The 19,409-nt window shown below is 48.9% G+C and overlaps 2 protein-coding genes across 2 annotated transcripts; both read right to left on the bottom strand.

Annotated features, from left to right (window-relative positions):
- Positions 1-219: 219 nt before the first annotated feature.
- LOC130391565 (protein FAM83A-like) lies at positions 220-6,357 on the bottom strand. The gene is made up of 6 exons (XM_056601771.1): positions 5,443-6,357; positions 5,183-5,329; positions 4,693-4,814; positions 4,148-4,315; positions 2,918-3,042; positions 220-1,803 (listed from the first exon to the last, which is right to left on the bottom strand). Exons 1-6 carry the CDS (start codon positions 5,744-5,746, stop codon positions 447-449), a joined length of 2,223 nt encoding a protein of 740 aa, XP_056457746.1. The 5' UTR covers positions 5,747-6,357; the 3' UTR covers positions 220-446.
- Positions 6,358-7,053: 696 nt separating this feature from the next.
- On the bottom strand, positions 7,054-19,155 carry tbc1d31 (TBC1 domain family, member 31). Its single transcript, XM_056602940.1, has 23 exons — positions 18,571-19,155; positions 18,003-18,143; positions 17,746-17,861; positions 17,250-17,428; positions 16,975-17,126; positions 16,411-16,570; positions 15,969-16,169; positions 15,378-15,554; positions 14,986-15,065; positions 14,350-14,496; positions 13,602-13,735; positions 13,343-13,476; positions 12,800-12,979; positions 11,980-12,212; positions 11,633-11,705; positions 11,323-11,402; positions 11,023-11,158; positions 10,256-10,348; positions 9,969-10,097; positions 9,548-9,742; positions 9,371-9,440; positions 8,388-8,591; positions 7,054-7,815 (listed from the first exon to the last, which is right to left on the bottom strand). Exons 1-23 carry the CDS (start codon positions 18,639-18,641, stop codon positions 7,640-7,642), a joined length of 3,261 nt encoding a protein of 1,086 aa, XP_056458915.1. The 5' UTR covers positions 18,642-19,155; the 3' UTR covers positions 7,054-7,639.
- Positions 19,156-19,409: the final 254 nt, after the last annotated feature.

The raw sequence follows: 19,409 nt of genomic DNA, 5'->3' as shown, positions 1-19,409 counted from the left end.
TACTTCATTTACTGTAAACCAGATCCGTCTCGACTCATTCAGTTCTAAATAAGACAAGCACGAAAACGCAGGGTGTTTTGTTCAATGGCTGTCATTTTCATCATGCACTGAGAATACGTGAGCATGTAAACAAAACGCACCTCATGTCAAGCATATTATTTTTAAGCTTAATCATGAGCTCGAAACCCTAGCTTATCCTAACTATCTTTGTTGTACACAGGGCACGGGTTAACCTAGCGACTGTTCGTGCTTTGCACTCGGTTCTATGAACATCCTCACTGTACCGACAGCGATGCATTTTTTCCCTTTCTTATGACCAACGTACTTGTAAGTCGCTTTGGATAAACGCGTCATCGTAAACGCTGGTGCAGAATCCCGCTACGAGTGACCAGCCTCGACAGCAGGCCCCCGGCCCTGAGTCCCATTGAGCGATCCTCCTCCAGCCTTCAACTGAAGGAGGCTCCTCTTCGGAGCGCCGCCGGTCTGCCGATCGCCCCGCTGGTCCGACCCCGCGCCCCGGTGCCAGCAGCGCCTCCCTGGCCGGGCTCCTCCATCCCCCTCCTAGGCCCCCACGTCCCGTTGACCCCGGGCCCGTTCTGCAACACCTGCCTGGAGTGCAACTGGGATATCCAATGCAGCCTTTGAGACGGCACCAACTGCTGTGCGGGGTAGCTCTGGTGGTCCAGAGGGGGGCCCTGGGAAAACCCTGATTCCGGCTGCTGATTCGCCGGAGTCCTGAAATCGGTTTTGGCATCGGGCCGATGGGATTGCGTCTCTTTGGACGCTGCTCCGGGACCCCGATGATGGGGGTGTGCCGGGGATCTGAGACGCTTGGGGGATTGTGTCCGGCACCGGTTGTTCTGTGGCGACGGCTGGGCCGCGGGCCATTGTCTTTGGCTTTGAGTCTGGATAAAGAAGCCCTGTGTGTTTCCCTGGTTGTGCGCTCGCTGCGAGAGAGGCCTGTGCAGAGGCTGTGTGTCCGTGTCGGGCCTCGGCTGGGCCTTGTGGTCCTTCCTCTGCGACCGTCTCAGCGTGTCTAGGTTGACGGCGGCCGTCCCCGACACCATGGCTGCTCTGCGGAACCTGTTGTAATCCGGGTACAGGCGTCCGCCCCCCGTCGCGGGCTCAGTCGTAGCTGCTCGGGGACTCGTCTGCGTCCTCGAGGTGGACGGGCCGTGTGGGCTCCACGCCGCGTCCACCCCGGTGACGTTGAGCTTGTAGGAGCGGGAGAACGTCGGGCCGAAGGGGTCGGAGGGCGGGGCGTGGGACGCGTACGGCTGCAGCGTCCGCCAGCGTCGCTCCGCGCCGACGTTAACGTCAGAGAGGCCGTGGTGGTCGACCTCAGCTTTGCCACGGTGCTGCGGCATCTCTCGGTTCCATCGAGACGGGCTCTCCGCCTGCGTCGGCGTCGGCGCTTCGTCCAGTGCCAGACTCATCACATATGCTTCCGCGCGGTTGTGTTCGACCTCTAACTCGGATAAGGCCGAATGGGTCGGATCGGCGGCGGTTGGGGTTTCCGCCGCCGCTTCCGCTTTCTGTCTGTCTGTGGTCCCGTTGTGGTCGCCGGTGGTGACCCACCTCTGACTCCTCAGCATGCGCCTCAGCCCAGAGTCAGAGGGGTTCGGGTGTTGGGTGGGCCGTGGCGCAGAAGGGGCCAGGGTCATCATGGCGGTGGGGAAGAGAGGTGGGACCGGCTGGGAGCTGAGGTAGAGCCGGCGGAACTCCTGACGGAAGGACGTCACCGAGCCGCCCTCCAGGAGGACAATAAAGTTCCGGTTGACCTTCCAGGAAAGCCAGGAGAAACTGCGGAGGGAAACAAACACACACAGGTTATGACACCAGTGTCATAACCTGTGTCAAAGACCTTCATAACAACACTAAAGTGGTTTTAACATTATGTTTTTCTGAAGGTCTTATTTCATTCGAGAAGCTTCAAGTGACACGTTTGGAGTCCCTTGAAGCTTACTTGTATTAATTAGTGTTTACATTAAAAAAATTACACTTTTACTTGACACTGGTAATCCGAGTCAGGCAGAGAGCACTCTAACTTGGAGTAGCTACCAAAAAAGATATTGTCCTGCACAACCTAGCATCATGTAAGTAGAACTGGACAGAGTATAGGGATCAGAAATGAAAGTTTAGTATTTCTTAGTGGTTGTGTGAACAGTTTGCGATGGAAAAATATATTATGTTGCTACCTTTTAGTCATATAGGCTTTGTTTTCCATTGCGTGTATAGTCTTGCAACCCTACTTTTCCTCAGTGCCATCTATGTGTGTATTGACCCTTGTGCTTGGTTCAGCCACCTGACTGCTGGAGGGAATGATGTCATCAAAATGTTAACCTTTGTGCTCTGGTCAGCGGTCCTACCGTCCTCTGAGTCAATCAAAATATTAATAACCTTTGTGCTCTGGTCAGCTGTCCCAGCTTCCTCAGTGGCATCTAAATGTAAGCCCTCTGCTATGGGTAAGCAACCTGCCTTCCTCAGAATCAATCGTGACGTTAACCTTTCGTGCTTGGGTAAAACGTTCACAGGACATCCTCTTGTGCACTCTTCTGCTCGCTGAGTCACAGGCAACGCTGTGTCTTGAGTAAATATTACCTGATTTGATTTTTGACGTCTGCAATGTGAAACTGAAAACTGATGAACTGTATAAAAAGCTCTGTCAACCTGTGTTCTGGACTCACTCTGCTAGAGAGGAGTCTAATGTATGCGTGCATTAAACCTAGGTTATATTTGTTCTATAAGTGTTGTGGGCTTTTGGCATTTAGAAATCTCATCTTTCCTAGACGCAATATCTGTTAAAAGGAAATTGCCACGACAAGTTCCAGCACACATAAACATCAATCATCAAAGTTCTTTCTAAACGTCGCACCGTGTCCTGAAGCTCCAGAACAAGGAGTGCCCTCGTTCCTACCTGTAGCAGCCGGTCAGAACCCGGGTCCAGTCGCTGATGATGAAGGTCTGGGCGACCTGCCCGCAGAGCCACCTCCCGGTCTTAGTGCAGTAGCCCTGTCCACTGACGCTGCGCACGGACAGCCTCTACACACACACACACACACACACACACACACACACACACACACACACACACACACACACACACACACACACACACACACACACACACACACACACACACACACACACACACACACACAGAGCAACACATTACCTCAGATGACCCTCACTCATCCTCCACCTCTGCCCTAACTGCATTGATATCAACATATTTTCTCAGAATATAATATATACAACTAAATGCATAGCAGTTTACTAAGTACTTGAGCGTTTTTAAATGTATACTGTACAACTTGAGGGACTTCATCTGTGTAAAATGTAGAGCCTGACCTTTGTATTGGTTGGCTGATTTAACGGGTGATATTGGCTTATAACAATCATTATCGGTGTATGTTTGCTGATAGGAAAACTTTTGAAATGGTGTCAATTTAAAAGTGTTATTACCTCTATATAAACCCTCTACTCTGGTGGTTGAACCTCTATCCATTTACAGACTCCCAACACTAACACTTTTACATCACGTTCTGTGTGAAGGTTAGCAGATCCTCCCCACACTACAGGTCATTGGTTCCTTTAGCTAATGGTTTGAATGCAATGTTGCTGTCGCCCAAAGCATTGCTGGAGGGTGAGCCACCAATCCCAGGGACCAGCTCAACCCAGTCTGGCCAGATTGGGCCAGATTTCCCGCCCAATCCGGTGCAGGCAGGGTTACCAGATTGGGCCAGGATTGCCAGATTGGGCCAGATTTCCTGCGGAATCTGGAAACATGGCCCAACCTGGCAACACTGTCCCTACCCCCAGGATACCATATATATATAGAATAACGGCCGATATTTTTATATTTTGAATATCACCGATATATCGAAATCGATAATTATTTAGTCCCCAATATCGATACCGGCCCCTACAATCCAGTATCAGTCGGGCTCTATTAAGATGTGTTTGAAAAGAGTTAGTATAAATAGTTAGTTTACTTTAGAAAAGTGTATTTTTCCTATTTGTGTGCATGAGGAACAAATCTACCTTTGGGTACAAAATAAAGTAACTACAACTTGAACTTCAACAGCTGCAGCAATAGGTGGTTAACTTCCAGAAGGCGGTAAGAGAGCAAAAGACGGAGACTCACGGGGAAGTGTTCGCCGCTGACATTCAGGGTCAGACACAGGTCCAGGAACTGCTGCACGTTGAGGCGGTCCAGCAGGACGTACACACGCACGTTCCTCAGGGCACACGCCTCCAGAATGTCGCACAAGAGTTCCACATCACTGAAGGTGTCCACCACTACCACCAGGGCCTAAGGATGTCAGACACCAAAGAAGTATGGGGTTGTTGTTACAAACTTTGAAAGCCTCAATCTTCTTTTCATTTCGAGGAACATACCAGAGCACATGTTGCTGTAATTTGGCCAAGAAGATAGCAAAACTGGAACTTAGTGGGGTTAAAGGGGCCGATTTTTCAGAAAAGACATAACGCCAGACATGCTACCAAAAGAACAATGTTTGCGCGGCTGCGCGCACGTGCACACACGCACACGCGTGCGCGCGCACACACACACACACACACACACACACACACACACACACACACACACACACACACACACACACACACACACACACACACACACACACACACACACACACACACACACACACACACACACACACACACCGTTTGAGCCTTTCGGATCTGCTCTCTGACCAGGTCCTTCATGCTGCCCTCCCGGATGTCTGACTGGAGAAACACTTCCACGCTGGTCTGGCTCTGCTGGTCCGATCCACTCGGCTCCACGCCTCAGTCGGGGAGAATGAGAACATTCAAAGGACTGAAGTAGACGGCATGCCGGCTTTAAGAGGAGCTCATAATGCAGAGATGTTTAGTTAAGTTATTATATTAAGATTTGTCTTCTATATTCTGCAGATCTATTTAGTTAGACTTTTTTTGTAAAGTGCTTTGCGAAACATGTAGGAAAAATGAACTTTTGCTCTGATCAAAGCTGGGAGAAATGTAGCCTTTAAACTAGTTAAGCCACAATCGCTTAATCGCTAGCTTTGGGTGATAACTATATGGATAAAAAAAAATATTTTCATCTACTTTAATGTATCCTATTTCGTGTTTAATTTCAGAGTCAATTCATATAGGCCTAGTATTGGTTAGTTACCACTCTGACTCCCGAGGGGCAGATTGGGCTCCAGGGTGGCGCATTCATCAGCAGTCTCTTCTGAAGCAGAGAGACGGCAGAGGGACAGCGGGCTCCGACACGGCTGGGAAGTCCCGTCTTCATCTTCGCCATCTACCGTGTCGCTATCTGTTGTTTAATGTAATTTCTATCAGATGCAGGACAATAGCTCATACGTTCCGTAAAAATAGGGGAAACTATTCATTCGCTCGACAAAAACACAAAATAAACTCGTTACGCACCTCCGCCCACGCGTCCATCCTGTTGATTCGTCAGAATGTAACTCTTCTCCCGCTCCGACAGAAAGTCCACCTCGCCCTCCGTGGTCAGCAGATCCCGGTAGCCCTGTACGCCGCCCTCCCCCATCAAGGCATCCACGGCCAAACGCTGGCTCTCGCTGTGACTGAGGTCCAGGGTCGGCGGACCCCCTCCACCTCCCTCACCATAGTAGGAGTTGGCGGTTCGGAGCTCCCGGACCCTCCGCCTCAGTTTGCCAACCGGCTTGGCCCTCAGATGGGACAGCACGGAGAGGCCGTGTGGGTCCATGGCGGTCTGTTGAGACAGTTTACCAGATAGAAGCCCCACTGTTATTTTAAGCCTATCCCCCAAAGAAGCGCAGGGACCATGAAGGGGTTTCCTGGATGGAAAATGATGGGGGGGAAAAGAGGAAAAACAACAAGTTGAACGTGTCCGATTTCCTGTCCTGGTGGAAATCCTTCGTTCAGCCTACATCAGGGGTCTTCAGATGCGTGCTGTCCTCCATTGACAGAACACTGGGCTCGATTAGAATACCCTGTGGCTGTGATCCAGGGGAATCGCTGATCCTTTTGATTATAGGCCTATTCCGTTTGAGGTTTCTTGATCCTGTGCTGCTGTCAGTCCATCAGAGAGAACATGGAGACTCTTGAGAGATTTTTTCAAAACTGTTCCATGGGCAAAAACAAAATAGTTGAAACGACTTAATTTTACCCTTCACCACACAATCTCTGTACTTAAATTGATGGAAAAAACAACAACAACACCCAACCACGTCAAGGCGTATCCGTTCACTGCTGCGCTCAGCCCTGAGTGCCTAAAGCCACTGGCGTGCAGTCAGTCAGTGGTCTGCAGGGTGCCATAAAAGTCTGGTATTACCTGCCTGCCTATACCTGTCGGCCCGTGCAGATACGACGGCTACTTAAGATGGATGGACAGATGTGAGATACGGTTCCTTATAAAAAAAAAAAAAAAAAAAAAGACAATTTGCAGTTATGGGACACAGTTGGGAAAATCGTTATGGTAAAATATTTTCATCCCAAACGCCTACCACGTTGTGGTTTCGGTTGTGTTGTTGTGTAGAGGTCAGCCTACTTACTTAATAACTAGAAGAGTGAATGTTTGCAAAGATGTTTTGCACAAACCAGTAATTTTTCAGAGCATGTAGGGCAAGCTATTATCCGACCCAAACAAAAGCTGTTTTTGGTTTGGTGTGTCCGTTAGGTCAGGTTAAATAAATGAGTTTAACAAACTGGAAAGAAATGGAAATACATTTCCCATTGAAGGTGCGACCCTGCCCATCCTCGAGGCAGACTTGGAGAAAGAGCGCATGTAGCCGTGTGGAGATCTGTGTATTGGAGCAGGGACAGCCCGCAGCTCCACTCAACACCCATCCATACGGACAGACACTGAATAGCCGATTTACCGGCTCCGACAGGTTAGACGTACGACCACATTAATCACGCGCTCCTACTACCCAAGGCGACGTATGATCAGATTAATCACGGGCCCCTACTCATTAAGGACCGTCACAGTTAAAAAATGCGCTCATACCATAACCCGCCGTCATTGTCAACTTAACTAGTTACACACCCGACGTCTTTTAAGGTTTTGAGACCCACTGACTACATTGAAAGATCAGATGAAAGTTATGCAAGTTTTTTTTTTCTTTCTTTTTTCGTGTAAATATTGCGGTCAAAACAAACCAAATTAGATCAATTTCAGAATATGGTCATCATAAAAGGGCGGAGTTGACACATTTAATTTTAGTGATGAACTAAGGGGCTAAATTGTTTTGGAACTGGACGTCAGTGCATCAATGAAATCATTGGGACATACACAAGCATTCAAAAGTATTAATTCAAAGAATAAAAATAATCCATTATTTTTAATCAAAGTGTCAAAATGTCCTCACAGCACAACACACAATACATTAAATCTAAATGACGATAAAAAAACATGTTAAAACAAATATTTACAGAAATCACTGAAACCACGGGATGTTAAAATAGCATTTTAAAGTCATTTAAGTTCCCATGTCTCCGAAAGCTTCTTGATTGTCAAGACGCAGATAAGACCCCCATGGCATAACATCCTGCCTGCCTAGCACAAAGCCCTGAGGCTGAACTCCTATATGATGCATGGACTCCATCATCCACAAGCACGTTAAGGTGAGGCAGAAGGTCACTGTGGGGCGGGTGTTGGTGACCAGGCTGCTTGTGAGGAAGCAGCAGAGTCGCTGGCTCCTCCTCTTCCTCCCCGGGCCTGAGCGCTGGCGAGCTTCCGCCTCAATTCCCGGACGTCCCTTATCAACTGCCGCTCGCCGCTGTCCAGATGGGCCCGGCCGCGGTCCAGGGAAACTACCAGGACAAATCAGAACCAACTGTTAAAACGACCAGAACCAACTTTTAAGACTACCAAGACAGATCAGAACCAACTATTAAAACTGCCAGAACCAACTGTTAAAACTACCAGGACAGATCAGAACTAACTGTTAAAACTACCAGAACCAACTGTTAAAACTACCAGAACCAACTGTTAAAACTACGAGGACAGATCAGAACCAACTGTCAAAACTACCAGAACCTACTGTTAAAACGACAAGAAAAAATCGGAGCTAACCGCCTAAACTTTAAGAACAATGAGCTCACTATAAAAACTACAAGAACAAGTATAGCTCAAAACTACAATTACAACCAGAGCAACTTTAAAAACTACCATCAAAACCAGAACTGTCCTAAAACTACACAAAAATATCAGAGCCAACTCTAAAAACGGCAAGAACAAATCAGAGCAACAAATCAAAACACAACCACAACCAGATCAAACTGGCTCCATTAGGAGCCAGGTGACTCAGGCCGCCTGCCTGAGTCACACGATGCCGTGGTCGATAAGTTAATAAGTAAATTATTTGCGGGGGAATGCCACTTACAGTTGGTGGACGTGCTACCAGGAGGGGATGGGCTGTTGAGACACAGGCCGCCGCCGCCGCCGCCGCCGCCGCCGCCGCCTCCCGCCGGGCTAGCGGTAGCAGTGGCGTTAGCATGAGGTTGAGGGACGGACGCCCCAGCACTGGGTCTCAGGGGAAGGCCTCTCGTTGGGCAGGGGGACCTCAGGGTCACCGGCCTCTCAGGGTCTACATCAACGCAAGAGCAACTATCCAGTTAATACAATTACAATTAGGGCATTTAGCAGACGCTTTTATCCAAAGCGACTTACATCGGTTAATACACACATTGACACACCGACGGCAGGGTCAACCATGCAAGGCGATGTGTGTGATGGTGACGAGTTGGTTGTACCAGGAAAGGGAGAACTGGTTCAACAGGGGCGAGAATTTGAATTCGGAAAATGGAGGACATTGTAACATTTGAGACCGACGTGCTCTACAAATGTAAGTATAATTACACACATTTGGTTTGTTTTTTAGTACAACTACAATGTTTAAGGCTGTATCCGACCAGTGTTTTTAATGGTGTTAATTCTGTAATGAGTTGGTATCAAGAACGATAACGTGAATACTGCTAGATCCCTAATAGGCTACAGGCGACTAACGGAAATGATCAAGAAAAAATAAAATACCACAGAAGAAGAACCGTCAAACTGTAAACTCATTTCCGGTATGTGCGCGAAGGCTGTTTTGACAGTGCACTGTAGAAATGAGAGCACTGCGCCTATAAGTAAGTGTACTGGAGGGATAATGAAGTGCACTTAGGTAGGTGCGTGATTTCAGACACAGCAGTTGTTTTGCTTTTTTGTATGTTGTGTCTGTGTGTTGTGTCTGTGTGTGTGTGTGTGTGTGTGTGTGTGTGTGTGTGTGTGTGTGTGTGTGTGTGTGTGTGTGTGTGTGTGTGTGTGTGTGTGTGTGTGTCTGTGTCTGTGTCTGTGTGTGTGTGTGTGTGTGAAAGAGATAACCTGTGTTAGCAGAGGTCGAGGGCTGTGCTTCTTCCTGTAGCTGTGCTCTGGCACTCATCACTTCGTCCCACTAGACAGCAGCACAGCAGAACAGGGAGTTGAGACGCAACATGCTCTGACTAACCAATACACAATAGTTGGGATTTTGAATCGCTGGTTACCAACACCCTCCCTCACCTTCCAGCCGTGCATGTCTCTGACGGTGTTGAGCAGTCTGTGCTGCTGGCAGAGGGTCTCCGTGTGGACCTCTGCCAGCCGCTCTCTCTTCCTCTCTCCGTCCGCGGCCAGACCCTCCATTCTCTGGCCCACCTCCCGCTCCCAGTCCCTGTCCACGCCCAGCTGGGACGCCTCTGCCAGCGACTCCTCCAGAGCCTGCAGCACGACGTGTTCAGGTAACCGTTTTATTATTACATTTACACTCGGCGGATGATTGACTCATTCAATCACAGTAGCTACAAATTAGGGTGTGTGTGTGTGTGTGTGTGTGTGTGTGTGTGTGTGTGTGTGTGTGTGTGTGTGTGTGTGTGTGTGTGTGTGTGTGTGTGTGTGTGTGTGTGTGTGTGTGTGTGTGTGTGTGTGTGTGTGTGTCACTCCTGACCTGCAGGTTGGTCTCGGCGTCCTGGAGCAGGTCCCTGTTATCCCCTTCGTCTCTCTCGGCCCTCCTCATCCTCACCTCCACCTCCTCCTCCACCTGGCGTCCCACCCTCACCTGCTCCTTCAGGAGCTCCTGCGGAAACCAGAGAACCCCCAAACATGGGGCACCGTAGGATTCAGACCCCGCCCAGACAGAGTGCGGCCAGGCCGTGTGACCGTGAGGTATCTCCGTGGCCTGCAGTCTCCCACAGGGGGGGGGGGGTGACGGGCTGCCGGCGGGCCCCAGCTCACCTGCTCCAGGAGCTTCCTCTGGGTCTCCAGCTCTATCTGGCGGATCTCCAGGTCCTGCACCGCCGCCGCCGTCTCCTGCTCCCGGAGGTCCATCTGGGGGGACAGGAAGCACCGTGGGCTTAAGGGTACTCAGGTACTTTATGGGGGGGGGGGGGGGTACCCAATCGAGGGCTTTAGAATTCTGACAGTTGACGTCTTGCCGTTCAACGACTGAACGGCAAGTAGAGTCCCAGTATAGTCCCAGGCCAGCAGAGTCCCATTAGAGTCTCGAGTGGCAGGAGGCTGATGAGGGCAGCCTTCCGCCTGGCCGGAAGCAGGGGGGCCGCAGCCCTATTGTGTCCAGCAGGCCAGCTGTCCAGGGGACGGGGAACTACGCACGCAGGCGTTAGTCATAGAGTCATTCCTGAGCCCGGTGAGGTCGTCCGGCTCGACCCTCTCTAGATATAGGATCTAACAAAGCAGGGAAGCCACGCTCTCCTTTCTGTCTTTTCCTCCATCTTTTGACGTTCTTCTGCCGATCTGAAGAGGCCTGTACTCTATGGTTTGACCGTTGTCTTTACCCTCGCAGTAGCAGCTTTATGTCTCCGTCTTCACTGTCTTTTAGAGTAGTTTCTTTATATATCAAGACAATTATTTTGTATGAATACCATTACCATATATTATATGTTAGATTTCTTAAATGCTGATAAAAACTGTACAGTAACCGGAAGCCTGCGGTTAAAATGGACACAGATTTGCGTGTGTACTTTATGCCTGTGTTTGTGTACCTTCCTGCTGATGTCCCGGTCCAGTTTCTGAAGGTGGGAGGCCCTGAGCTCCTGCTGGTGGGTGAGGAACCTCCTCCGGGACGCGTCCGTCAGACGCAGCTCCTTCAGCTTCATCTCCCTCTTCATCGCCCCCAGCCTGCCAGCAGTTCACAGTTCACCAGCCACCACTGGATCCACGTGTGTGTGTGTGTGTGTGTGTGTGTGTGTGTGTGTGTGTGTGTGTGTGTGTGTGTGTGTGTGTGTGTGTGTGTGTGTGTGTGTGTGTGTGTGTGTGTGCGTGTGTGTGTGTGTGTGTGTTACCTTGTCCTCTGTTGCGTTAGCTTTTCCTCCTCCTGGGCCAGGATGTTTCTGCGCTGTTCTTCTGCCTGCCTCAAGAGCTCCTGTCGAAACGATTATTATTACACCTTATTTTTCTTATTTATTCCTTTTCAATAGAACATTGTATAGTTCATCCCATGAAGAAAGACATTAAGAAGCTGCTTTGGACCTTAGAAAGCGCCTTCATGCGTGACTTGACGTCTAAATGTAAACAAGAAGAATGCACCAGATTCTGTCCACCCACCCGTGGCCTTGGGCTGTGTAAGAAGGAAGGAGTTTAGGAGAGGTGTACCTCTTGTGCGTAGTAGGCCTCCTCTGACGCCTGTCGGCGGACACATTCAGCGCGCAGCTCCGACACAGCCTGTCTGTTGGACACACACACACACACACGAAAGGATAGCCCTTTTAGTGCTACCAATCCCAGACAGGGCAGGTGGGCGTCAACGCAGCGAGAAAGGACGACAGCAGGGATAAAGAGAGTCACACATTTCCCTTTGAGGCAGGAATCAGACAGACTAAGGCCCAATCCCATTTTCTACCCCTTACTCCTTCCCCTTACCCCTTCAAAACAAGGGGGAGGGGTAAGGGTAAGGGGTAAGGGGTAGAAATGGGATTGGGCCTGCAGCCCTGGGAGGGTACCTCTCCTGCAGGTACTCCAGCTCCTGCTGCCTGATGCGCTCCCGCTCCCGGCCGTGGTACTGCACGACGACCTCCGGGTAGTGGTTGAACACGGGGTACTGGCCCCGCGTCAGGGGGCTGAAGGCGGCCAGCAGGCCCCGGGGGTGGATGGGGGCCGGGGTGGTGGCCGTCAGGCGGTAGGCCTCCTGGACCAGGGAGCCCATGTCCAGGTTGTTACGGTGGTGGAAGAAGTACTGAGAGGAGAGGAGTAAAACACACACACACACACACACACACACAGACAGAGACAGAGACAGAGACAGAGACAGAGACAGAGACAGAGACAGAGAGAGAGAGAGAGAGAGAGAGGTTAGGAACCACGATATTCAAGCTACTACTGGCCACTTCAGAGCTGATCCAACTCCCACAACAAACAGATTGATAAAGAAGAGCAACCGCAGGGTGGATGAACTTTATTATCTATAATAAACTAGGGAGGAACCTGATTTTTGCTATCAAAGTTTGTTTTGGGGGTTGGGGGGAATAACTGCATCTGCCAAGTCTTCTTTCCACCAGTTGAGTTGACCGAGCGCGTGCGTGCGTCTCTGTGCATGCGTGTCTCTGTGAGTATTTATGTGAGTGTGTGTGTCTCTGTGTGTGTGTGTGTCTCTGTGTGTGTGTGTGTGTGTGTGTGTCTCTGTGTGTGTGTGTGTGTGTGTGTGTGTGTGTGTGTGTGTGTGTGTGTGTGTGTGTGTGTGTGTGTGTGTGTGTGTGTGTGTGTGTGTGTGTGTGTGTGTGTGTGTGTGTGTGTGTGTGTGTGTGCCTGCGTCTGCGTGCTTACCTCAAAGTCTTGTTTCTGGGTGCAGAGGAGGAGGGGAGCGCGGCAGCAGGTGACGTAGGCCACACAGGCCATGAGCAGGAAGCCCGGGTGGTTGGAGAAGACGTTGTCGAAGAGGCGGAGCCACTCGTCCCGCGTCAGCACCTCCGAGAACAGTGTCTCCAGCAGGGGCCATATGTAGAGCTAGGGTGCACACACACACACACACACACACACACACACACACACACACACACACACACACACACACACACACACACACACACACACACACACACACACACACACACACACACACACACACACACACACACACACACACACACACACACACACACTTTGGTTGTCATGGCAGAAAGTACAGAAGTATAATTTAAAAGACCTGAACAAAAAATAAAAAAATAAAAAAGAAGAGCATAAAACTCGGCACTAAAAAAAGACGAACATATGCCCGCACTTTGAGTCGTAACAACATGGTCGGCCTGGGTCGCCGTGTACTGAAGCTGTGCAGGAGGGGGTTAGGGTTAGTGCTAGGGGGGGCCGTACCTGGGAGGTGATGCCCCGTTCCACCAGGTGCTGGAGCAGCTCCGGGTCGTGGTGGGCCAGCACGTTCTCCGCCATGCTCAACACGTTCAGGGGCGGGTTGGGGAAGTACTCGAACCAGTGCTGGCACCAGTTCACTGCACACACACACAACCGACCCACAGCCCCATGTGACGCCCATCTCTTCACCCGCCTACCCAACACTCCTCCATTGTGGAAACGATGTTTGAGCTGGACATGGTGTAGACGTGATAACACGTACCTATCACGGTGGCCACCACCTCGAAGCAGAGGAGCGGGTTGTTCTGGAACAGCTTGACGAAAGGGAACGCCACCAGGGGAAGGTACTCCGTCTCTCCAAAGATGGCCGCCCAGTGGGCCAGAGCTGACAACACCCTGTAGAGCGCACAAAAGAGAAAGAACAAGCATGAGTGTGTGTGTGTGTGTGTGTGTGTGTGTGTGTGTGTGTGTGAGAGAGTGTGAGTGTGAGAAAGAGAGAGAGAGAGAGAGAGAACAAGCATGACAGAGAGAGAACAAGCATGAGTGAGTGAGTGAGTGAGTGAGTGAGTGAGTGAGTGAGTGAGTGAGTGAGTGAGTGAGTGAGTGAGTGAGTGAGTGAGCATGAGTGAGAGAGAGAGAACAAGCATGACAGAGAGAGAGAACAAGCATGACAGAGTGAGAGAGAGAAGAAACCAAACCCAATCCTTCCCCGCCATAACCATAGATCCACTAATGATGCAGATAAACAAAAGGAGAACCTTGAATTCATGAGTAATGGATTAAACCTGGCATGTTCTTCTGATGATGTGATTAACAATGTTTTATTATTTCATAAGCGTAACTGCATCTTGTTGAAGTGAAGCATCATCATAGTTTTATTCATATCTTTAACAATATACTCAACTCAATAGTAAAATTGCAAAAGGCAGCTTTTCACAAATAAGACTGCTATGCATTGCATTGTGGAGCTCGTATTGCTGTTTGCCACCCCACAGTGCTAGGCGGTTCACCTCTGCAGCCCTCTCTGCAGCTTGTGGCTCTTGATGGGGTACTTGTTGTGCAGGCTGAGGTAGGCTCCGTGGAGCCCTTTGTCGGTCAGACTGCTGTAGGCCCCATGGTTCTCTGGGAGACACAGCAGAGAGCGCCACACAAACATCCTGGGAACACACCAGACCGGAAGACATGACCGTCTGCTTGGTAGATATAGCATCTCCATGTGATGTGTGTGTCAACTGTCTAAAGGGGACATATTATACCACCAGGTGTGAGTGTGATTAGATTAGATCAGTCTACCAGCCTACCCAGTGGACTGAAGTAAACGTTGCTCATCTATCCAGCACAGATCTAGGTGGACACGCCCACTAGTGATGTCATATGGGGCAGATTTTCGAAACGGCTTGTAAGGCTAATCACACTCACACCTGGTGGTATAATATGTCCCCTTTGACACAAAAGAGGGATCCCTCCTTTCCGGGATGGTTTGTCGGGCAATTTGTGCAGAAATTGTACACATGTCAAGAGTATAATGAACAAGCGTCAAAGGTTTGGACAAAGCAAGCAATGGTAGGTATGTATAATGAGGTCAAACCAATGGAGTTGCACCTGTATTTAGCAGGGTATTCACCTGTATTTAGCAGGGTATTCACCTGTATTTAGCAGGGTATTCACCGAAGGCCTGGAGCAGGGCCACCAGCCTCTTCTTATTCAGGCCAGCCGGCAGCTCGTTCTGACCACAGAAAGAACAAAGACTGGGTTAAGTCCCACACTTACTGTCATTTGAAAAATGAGGCCACACTTTGTACTACATGTGTACTTTGAGTGGTAGGAAGAAATGTGTGTAAACCTATACGAAGGGGGAGGTGAAGGACAGCACGAGATTAGATCAATCTGTGTCTGGTTGTTGGTGTGTGTGTTATTGTGTGTGTGTGTGTGTGTGTGTGTGTGTGTGTGTGTGTGTGTGTGTGTGTGTGTGTGTGTGTGTGTGTGTGTGTGTGTGTGTGTGTGTGTGTGTGTGTGTGTGTGTGTGTGTGTGTCCCACCTCTTTGTCGTCCGTCAGAGAGTCGACAGCAGGTGGTCTGTGGGCCTTGGCCCGGGGTCTCCTGCCGGAGGTTTTGACCGGCCTCTGTTTGACCTCTGACCTCACCTTGACCGTGAGGTGGGAGGTCGAGTCCCCCTCCTCACAGCATGAGACCACCGTCGTCCGGAGAGCAGGGGGCTTGCATTAAATAGGATCAATATTGTTGATTGACGGATGAACATTTAATTTGATTGATGATATTTTGTGATCAATTTATCCTATTTGATTTAATTTAGGACAGCGTAGTCATTAGTTACATGGCTTCCACGTACCAGAGCGGTATATATTCAAATTTAGAAAGAGCTTGAAACATTGAACATTTTCTTTAAAAACTGCAAGATCATCAAATAGCAGTGGGAGTTGGTATAGAACAGCTCAACAATTCACAAATATTGATAATTGACCATCGTCATACACGCTCACGCACATGCACGCACGGCAGAGACACACACACACACACACACACACACACACACACACACACACACACACACACACACACACACACACACACACACACACACACACACACACACACACACACACACACACCTTGTTGAGGTCCTGGCTCAGGCTGTGGACGCTGTAGACATTGATGCTGCCGTCGTCCATGACAGCAGCAACATGGCGTCCGTTAGGGCTGACGGTTGCCGTGGTGATGGCCTGGTCAGTGGAGCCCAGGTGAAAGAGCAGCTTACAGGTGTGGATGTTGACGAAGCGCATCACTCCGTCCTGACTGAGCACGCCCAGGGTCTGTCCAGAGGGAAACATAACACTCAGACCCTGCCAGGAGAAGACTTTGAGCTTTTTCTACTTTGTTTTATGTCACTACAGACTCTGTATGAGGTAGGTGTGTGTGTGTGTGTGTGTGTGTGTGTGTGTGTGTGTGTGTGTGTGTGTGTGTGTGTGTGTGTGTGTGTGTGTGTGTGTGTGTGTGTGTGTGTGTGTGTGTGTGTGTGTGTGTGTGTGTGTGTGTGTGTGTGTGTGTGTGTACCTGGCTGGCACCGCCGTCAAAGCTGTCCGGCAAGAAGTGCAGTTGTCGGACCGTTCGGACCACAGCTGGCATCTGCAGCACTCTAACCAACTGCCTGCTGTCCAGGCACCACAGATGGAGCAGGTTGGACCGCCCGCCTGCGGCCAGATTCTTACCGTCGCTGGACATGTTGAGCACACACACACACACTTTGGACTCTGCTGAATATTATGGTGCCCAATTCAAATACAATGAAATCCTGGTGAGGTATGGATGATCATTAATTATTTGTCCCCTCTTTATTTATGTATTTTCTCAGACTGACCAAATTCAACGAGATAGCTCTAGATTCCCTGAGTCGTTGAGGTCGTGGTTGGATTGATTCGACTCTATAGCCAGTAAGTCATTTAAAGAAACCCAAAGCAAAAACGTTGCATCGTGGAGCTTAAATAAAACGACAAAGACATCAAATCATTTGATTTAGACTACAATAAAGTTCCTCACAACACTGCAGCGATCAGAGCTAGTTATCTCAGCCTAGAGTTATTTTTTTTGCTGAGTTGATAGACGATCAGAGGTGCTCACCGCGTGACAGCGAAGGCCTTGTAGTGGACGCGCGGACCCTCCTCAGGGACGGGGAGCTGGTACTTACAGGAGAGCGACTCGCTCTCCCACGCAAAGATGGAGTCATCGCTGAAACAGCTGAGGATAGTGTTGCCCAGCGGCAGGAAAAACACCTGGAAACCCCCCCCCAAAAAAAACATAGGGAAATCTCAGTGGAACCATAGTTCTGCATTTTGATGAATTTGATGAATGTGTTGAAAATGACATCAGAGGACCGATTCAGCCGATTGCCGTACCTTCTGGATGCCCACAGACTGTCGTATGTTGAGCTTCCTCTTGCGCTGGAAGGTGTCGAGGTCCCAGAGCTGGGCCGTGTCCGAGGACGTGGTGATGGCGAAGCGGCCGGAACCGTGTACAGAAATAGAAGAGACCGCGCCCTCGTGGCCGCGCATCCAACTGACGAGCTGCTTGGTGTCTGGCGGTAGGAGACGTAAAACGTTTTATTAGTGAGATTATGGAACAGTCCTGGCAGACTTGTATTGAAAGGTCCTTCAGTTGCACCGTCCTTCCAGCACAGTGTGGTTCTACATTCAAGTGAGCACTCATTTAGACCTGCAGCGACAGCGCCATCTCTGGTCAAACACAGGAATTGCGATTCAATTTTATGGTTGGCTTTAACTGCTCTCCAATAGAGGATGACACTTGTCATTAGAACTAAAAACAAAAGACATCCCCAGACAGAATGTATCATCATCCTCGTCTGCTACGAGCTAATCTGTGACAAGAGCCTACCTTTGTCAAAGCATTTGATGGAGTAATCAGCTAGGGCCACCAGAAACTCTGTGGTTCTGCGGAGGCTGAAGGCCAGGGCGGTGCAGGCTAGACCCGTCTTCTGGACCAGACGGAACCTGGAAAAGGAATGTGGGATGAAATACAAACAACTCTTGACTCTTCCCAAATCTTGGAAGGATCAAGCCCAAGGATCTGACCCACACAAATACACATTTGAGGGGTTTCATGGTTGGGATGCATGCACTGCCACAGCTTACCTGTTTCTACTGATGTCAAAGACATAGATGTTGCCATGGTGATCCCCAGCAAGGAACGACTCCCCGGTGGTGTCAAAAGTCACATGGTGGAAGCGCACGGTCTTGCCCTGTTTGCCACTGCGGACTACTGTTATGAATAGGCTAAGAATGACAAAGAAAAGGCACAGTATGTGAAAACATCATGGTAATCAAGTATAATTTATATGTATATAGTTAAATACTCCTGACACCTAACTCAGAAGCCTATCCTAATTGAACCAATCTATTGTATTGAATTCATAAGAATTACTTTTCTTTCCCCATAATAGCCAATAATAACATAATTGGCAGTGGTACATTAACAAGCAAACCAGGGCGCCTTTATTATCTGGATGAAGTTGCGAACAGTTGAGGGCTCGCGTCTCTAACAACAGCGTATGAATCCTTTAAACAAATTTGGAAGTACATTGAATGATACATATCACATTTCAATTGAACAAGGTGGAATAAAACCATGTGCTTATAAACGATAACAACACAATGCCTCAACAGTAGTCCCATTAAACAGTCATTTGAAACCTAACCTTACCACTTGTTTTGTGCAGGTTTTCGATGCCATATTTTCCCTTCCTCTTTGTTTCCAATGTCAGTCACCTGCATGTTGATCAACTGCGATGGTACAGAAGACTCTATCCACTTTTAGAGGTGATAAACCCGTCTGAATCAGCGAGGCCTATTTGATAGGACTCCTAATCCCCAGCCTATCCAGTGGCGGAATTACAAGCGCGAAATTTAACAAGCCAAGTTGTATTTTTCCACCTGGAGGGCGGAGAAACTAAGTTTTAAACATGGTTCCACAGCAGAAGTTAGAATAAGGCCAGTTGTAAATGTTGTACAACTCCCTTTCCTTGTCAACTTTTTTTTAGAGCTAGCTAGTTATTCTTTTTATGATTTTAAGGCGGTTATGTTGTCGCATTTAGAGTACGTCATGTTGATCAACAAAGACATGCATTATGGGAGATGATGTTCACAGTAATATGGTTTTGGTCGGGCTTCAAATTAAAATGTTTATTTATTTTACTTTGTTTAAATTAAACCGTATTAATGTTGACCAGTGTGTATGAAGACATTGAGAGAATGATTACAATTGGTTGACACCGTGGAGCTCAAACATGGAGCTGCATCTGTACCATGTGGATGCATGAAACATAATAATTCACCTGACCAGAGTAAACCATTCAAATTACAACAAAATGATAAGTTACAATTTCTTCAAACTAAACGCCTTTTAGAAGAGCACATGTTTTAAAGCAGGTGTGTAATGTGTTTAGATATTCAATTCGTGAGTCATTTCTTACACTTGTATTAAAAGCAAAGACACAGATATTACATTTCCCATTTGTGTTATGTATTTCTAAGAAAACTTAT

Source organism: Gadus chalcogrammus, chromosome 11, assembly GCF_026213295.1.
Source record: "Gadus chalcogrammus isolate NIFS_2021 chromosome 11, NIFS_Gcha_1.0, whole genome shotgun sequence".
In the NCBI taxonomy this organism is placed as follows: domain Eukaryota; kingdom Metazoa; phylum Chordata; class Actinopteri; order Gadiformes; family Gadidae; genus Gadus; species Gadus chalcogrammus.
Note: the sequence above shows the minus strand (reverse complement) of the source record. Positions and strands in the feature narration are given on the sequence as shown.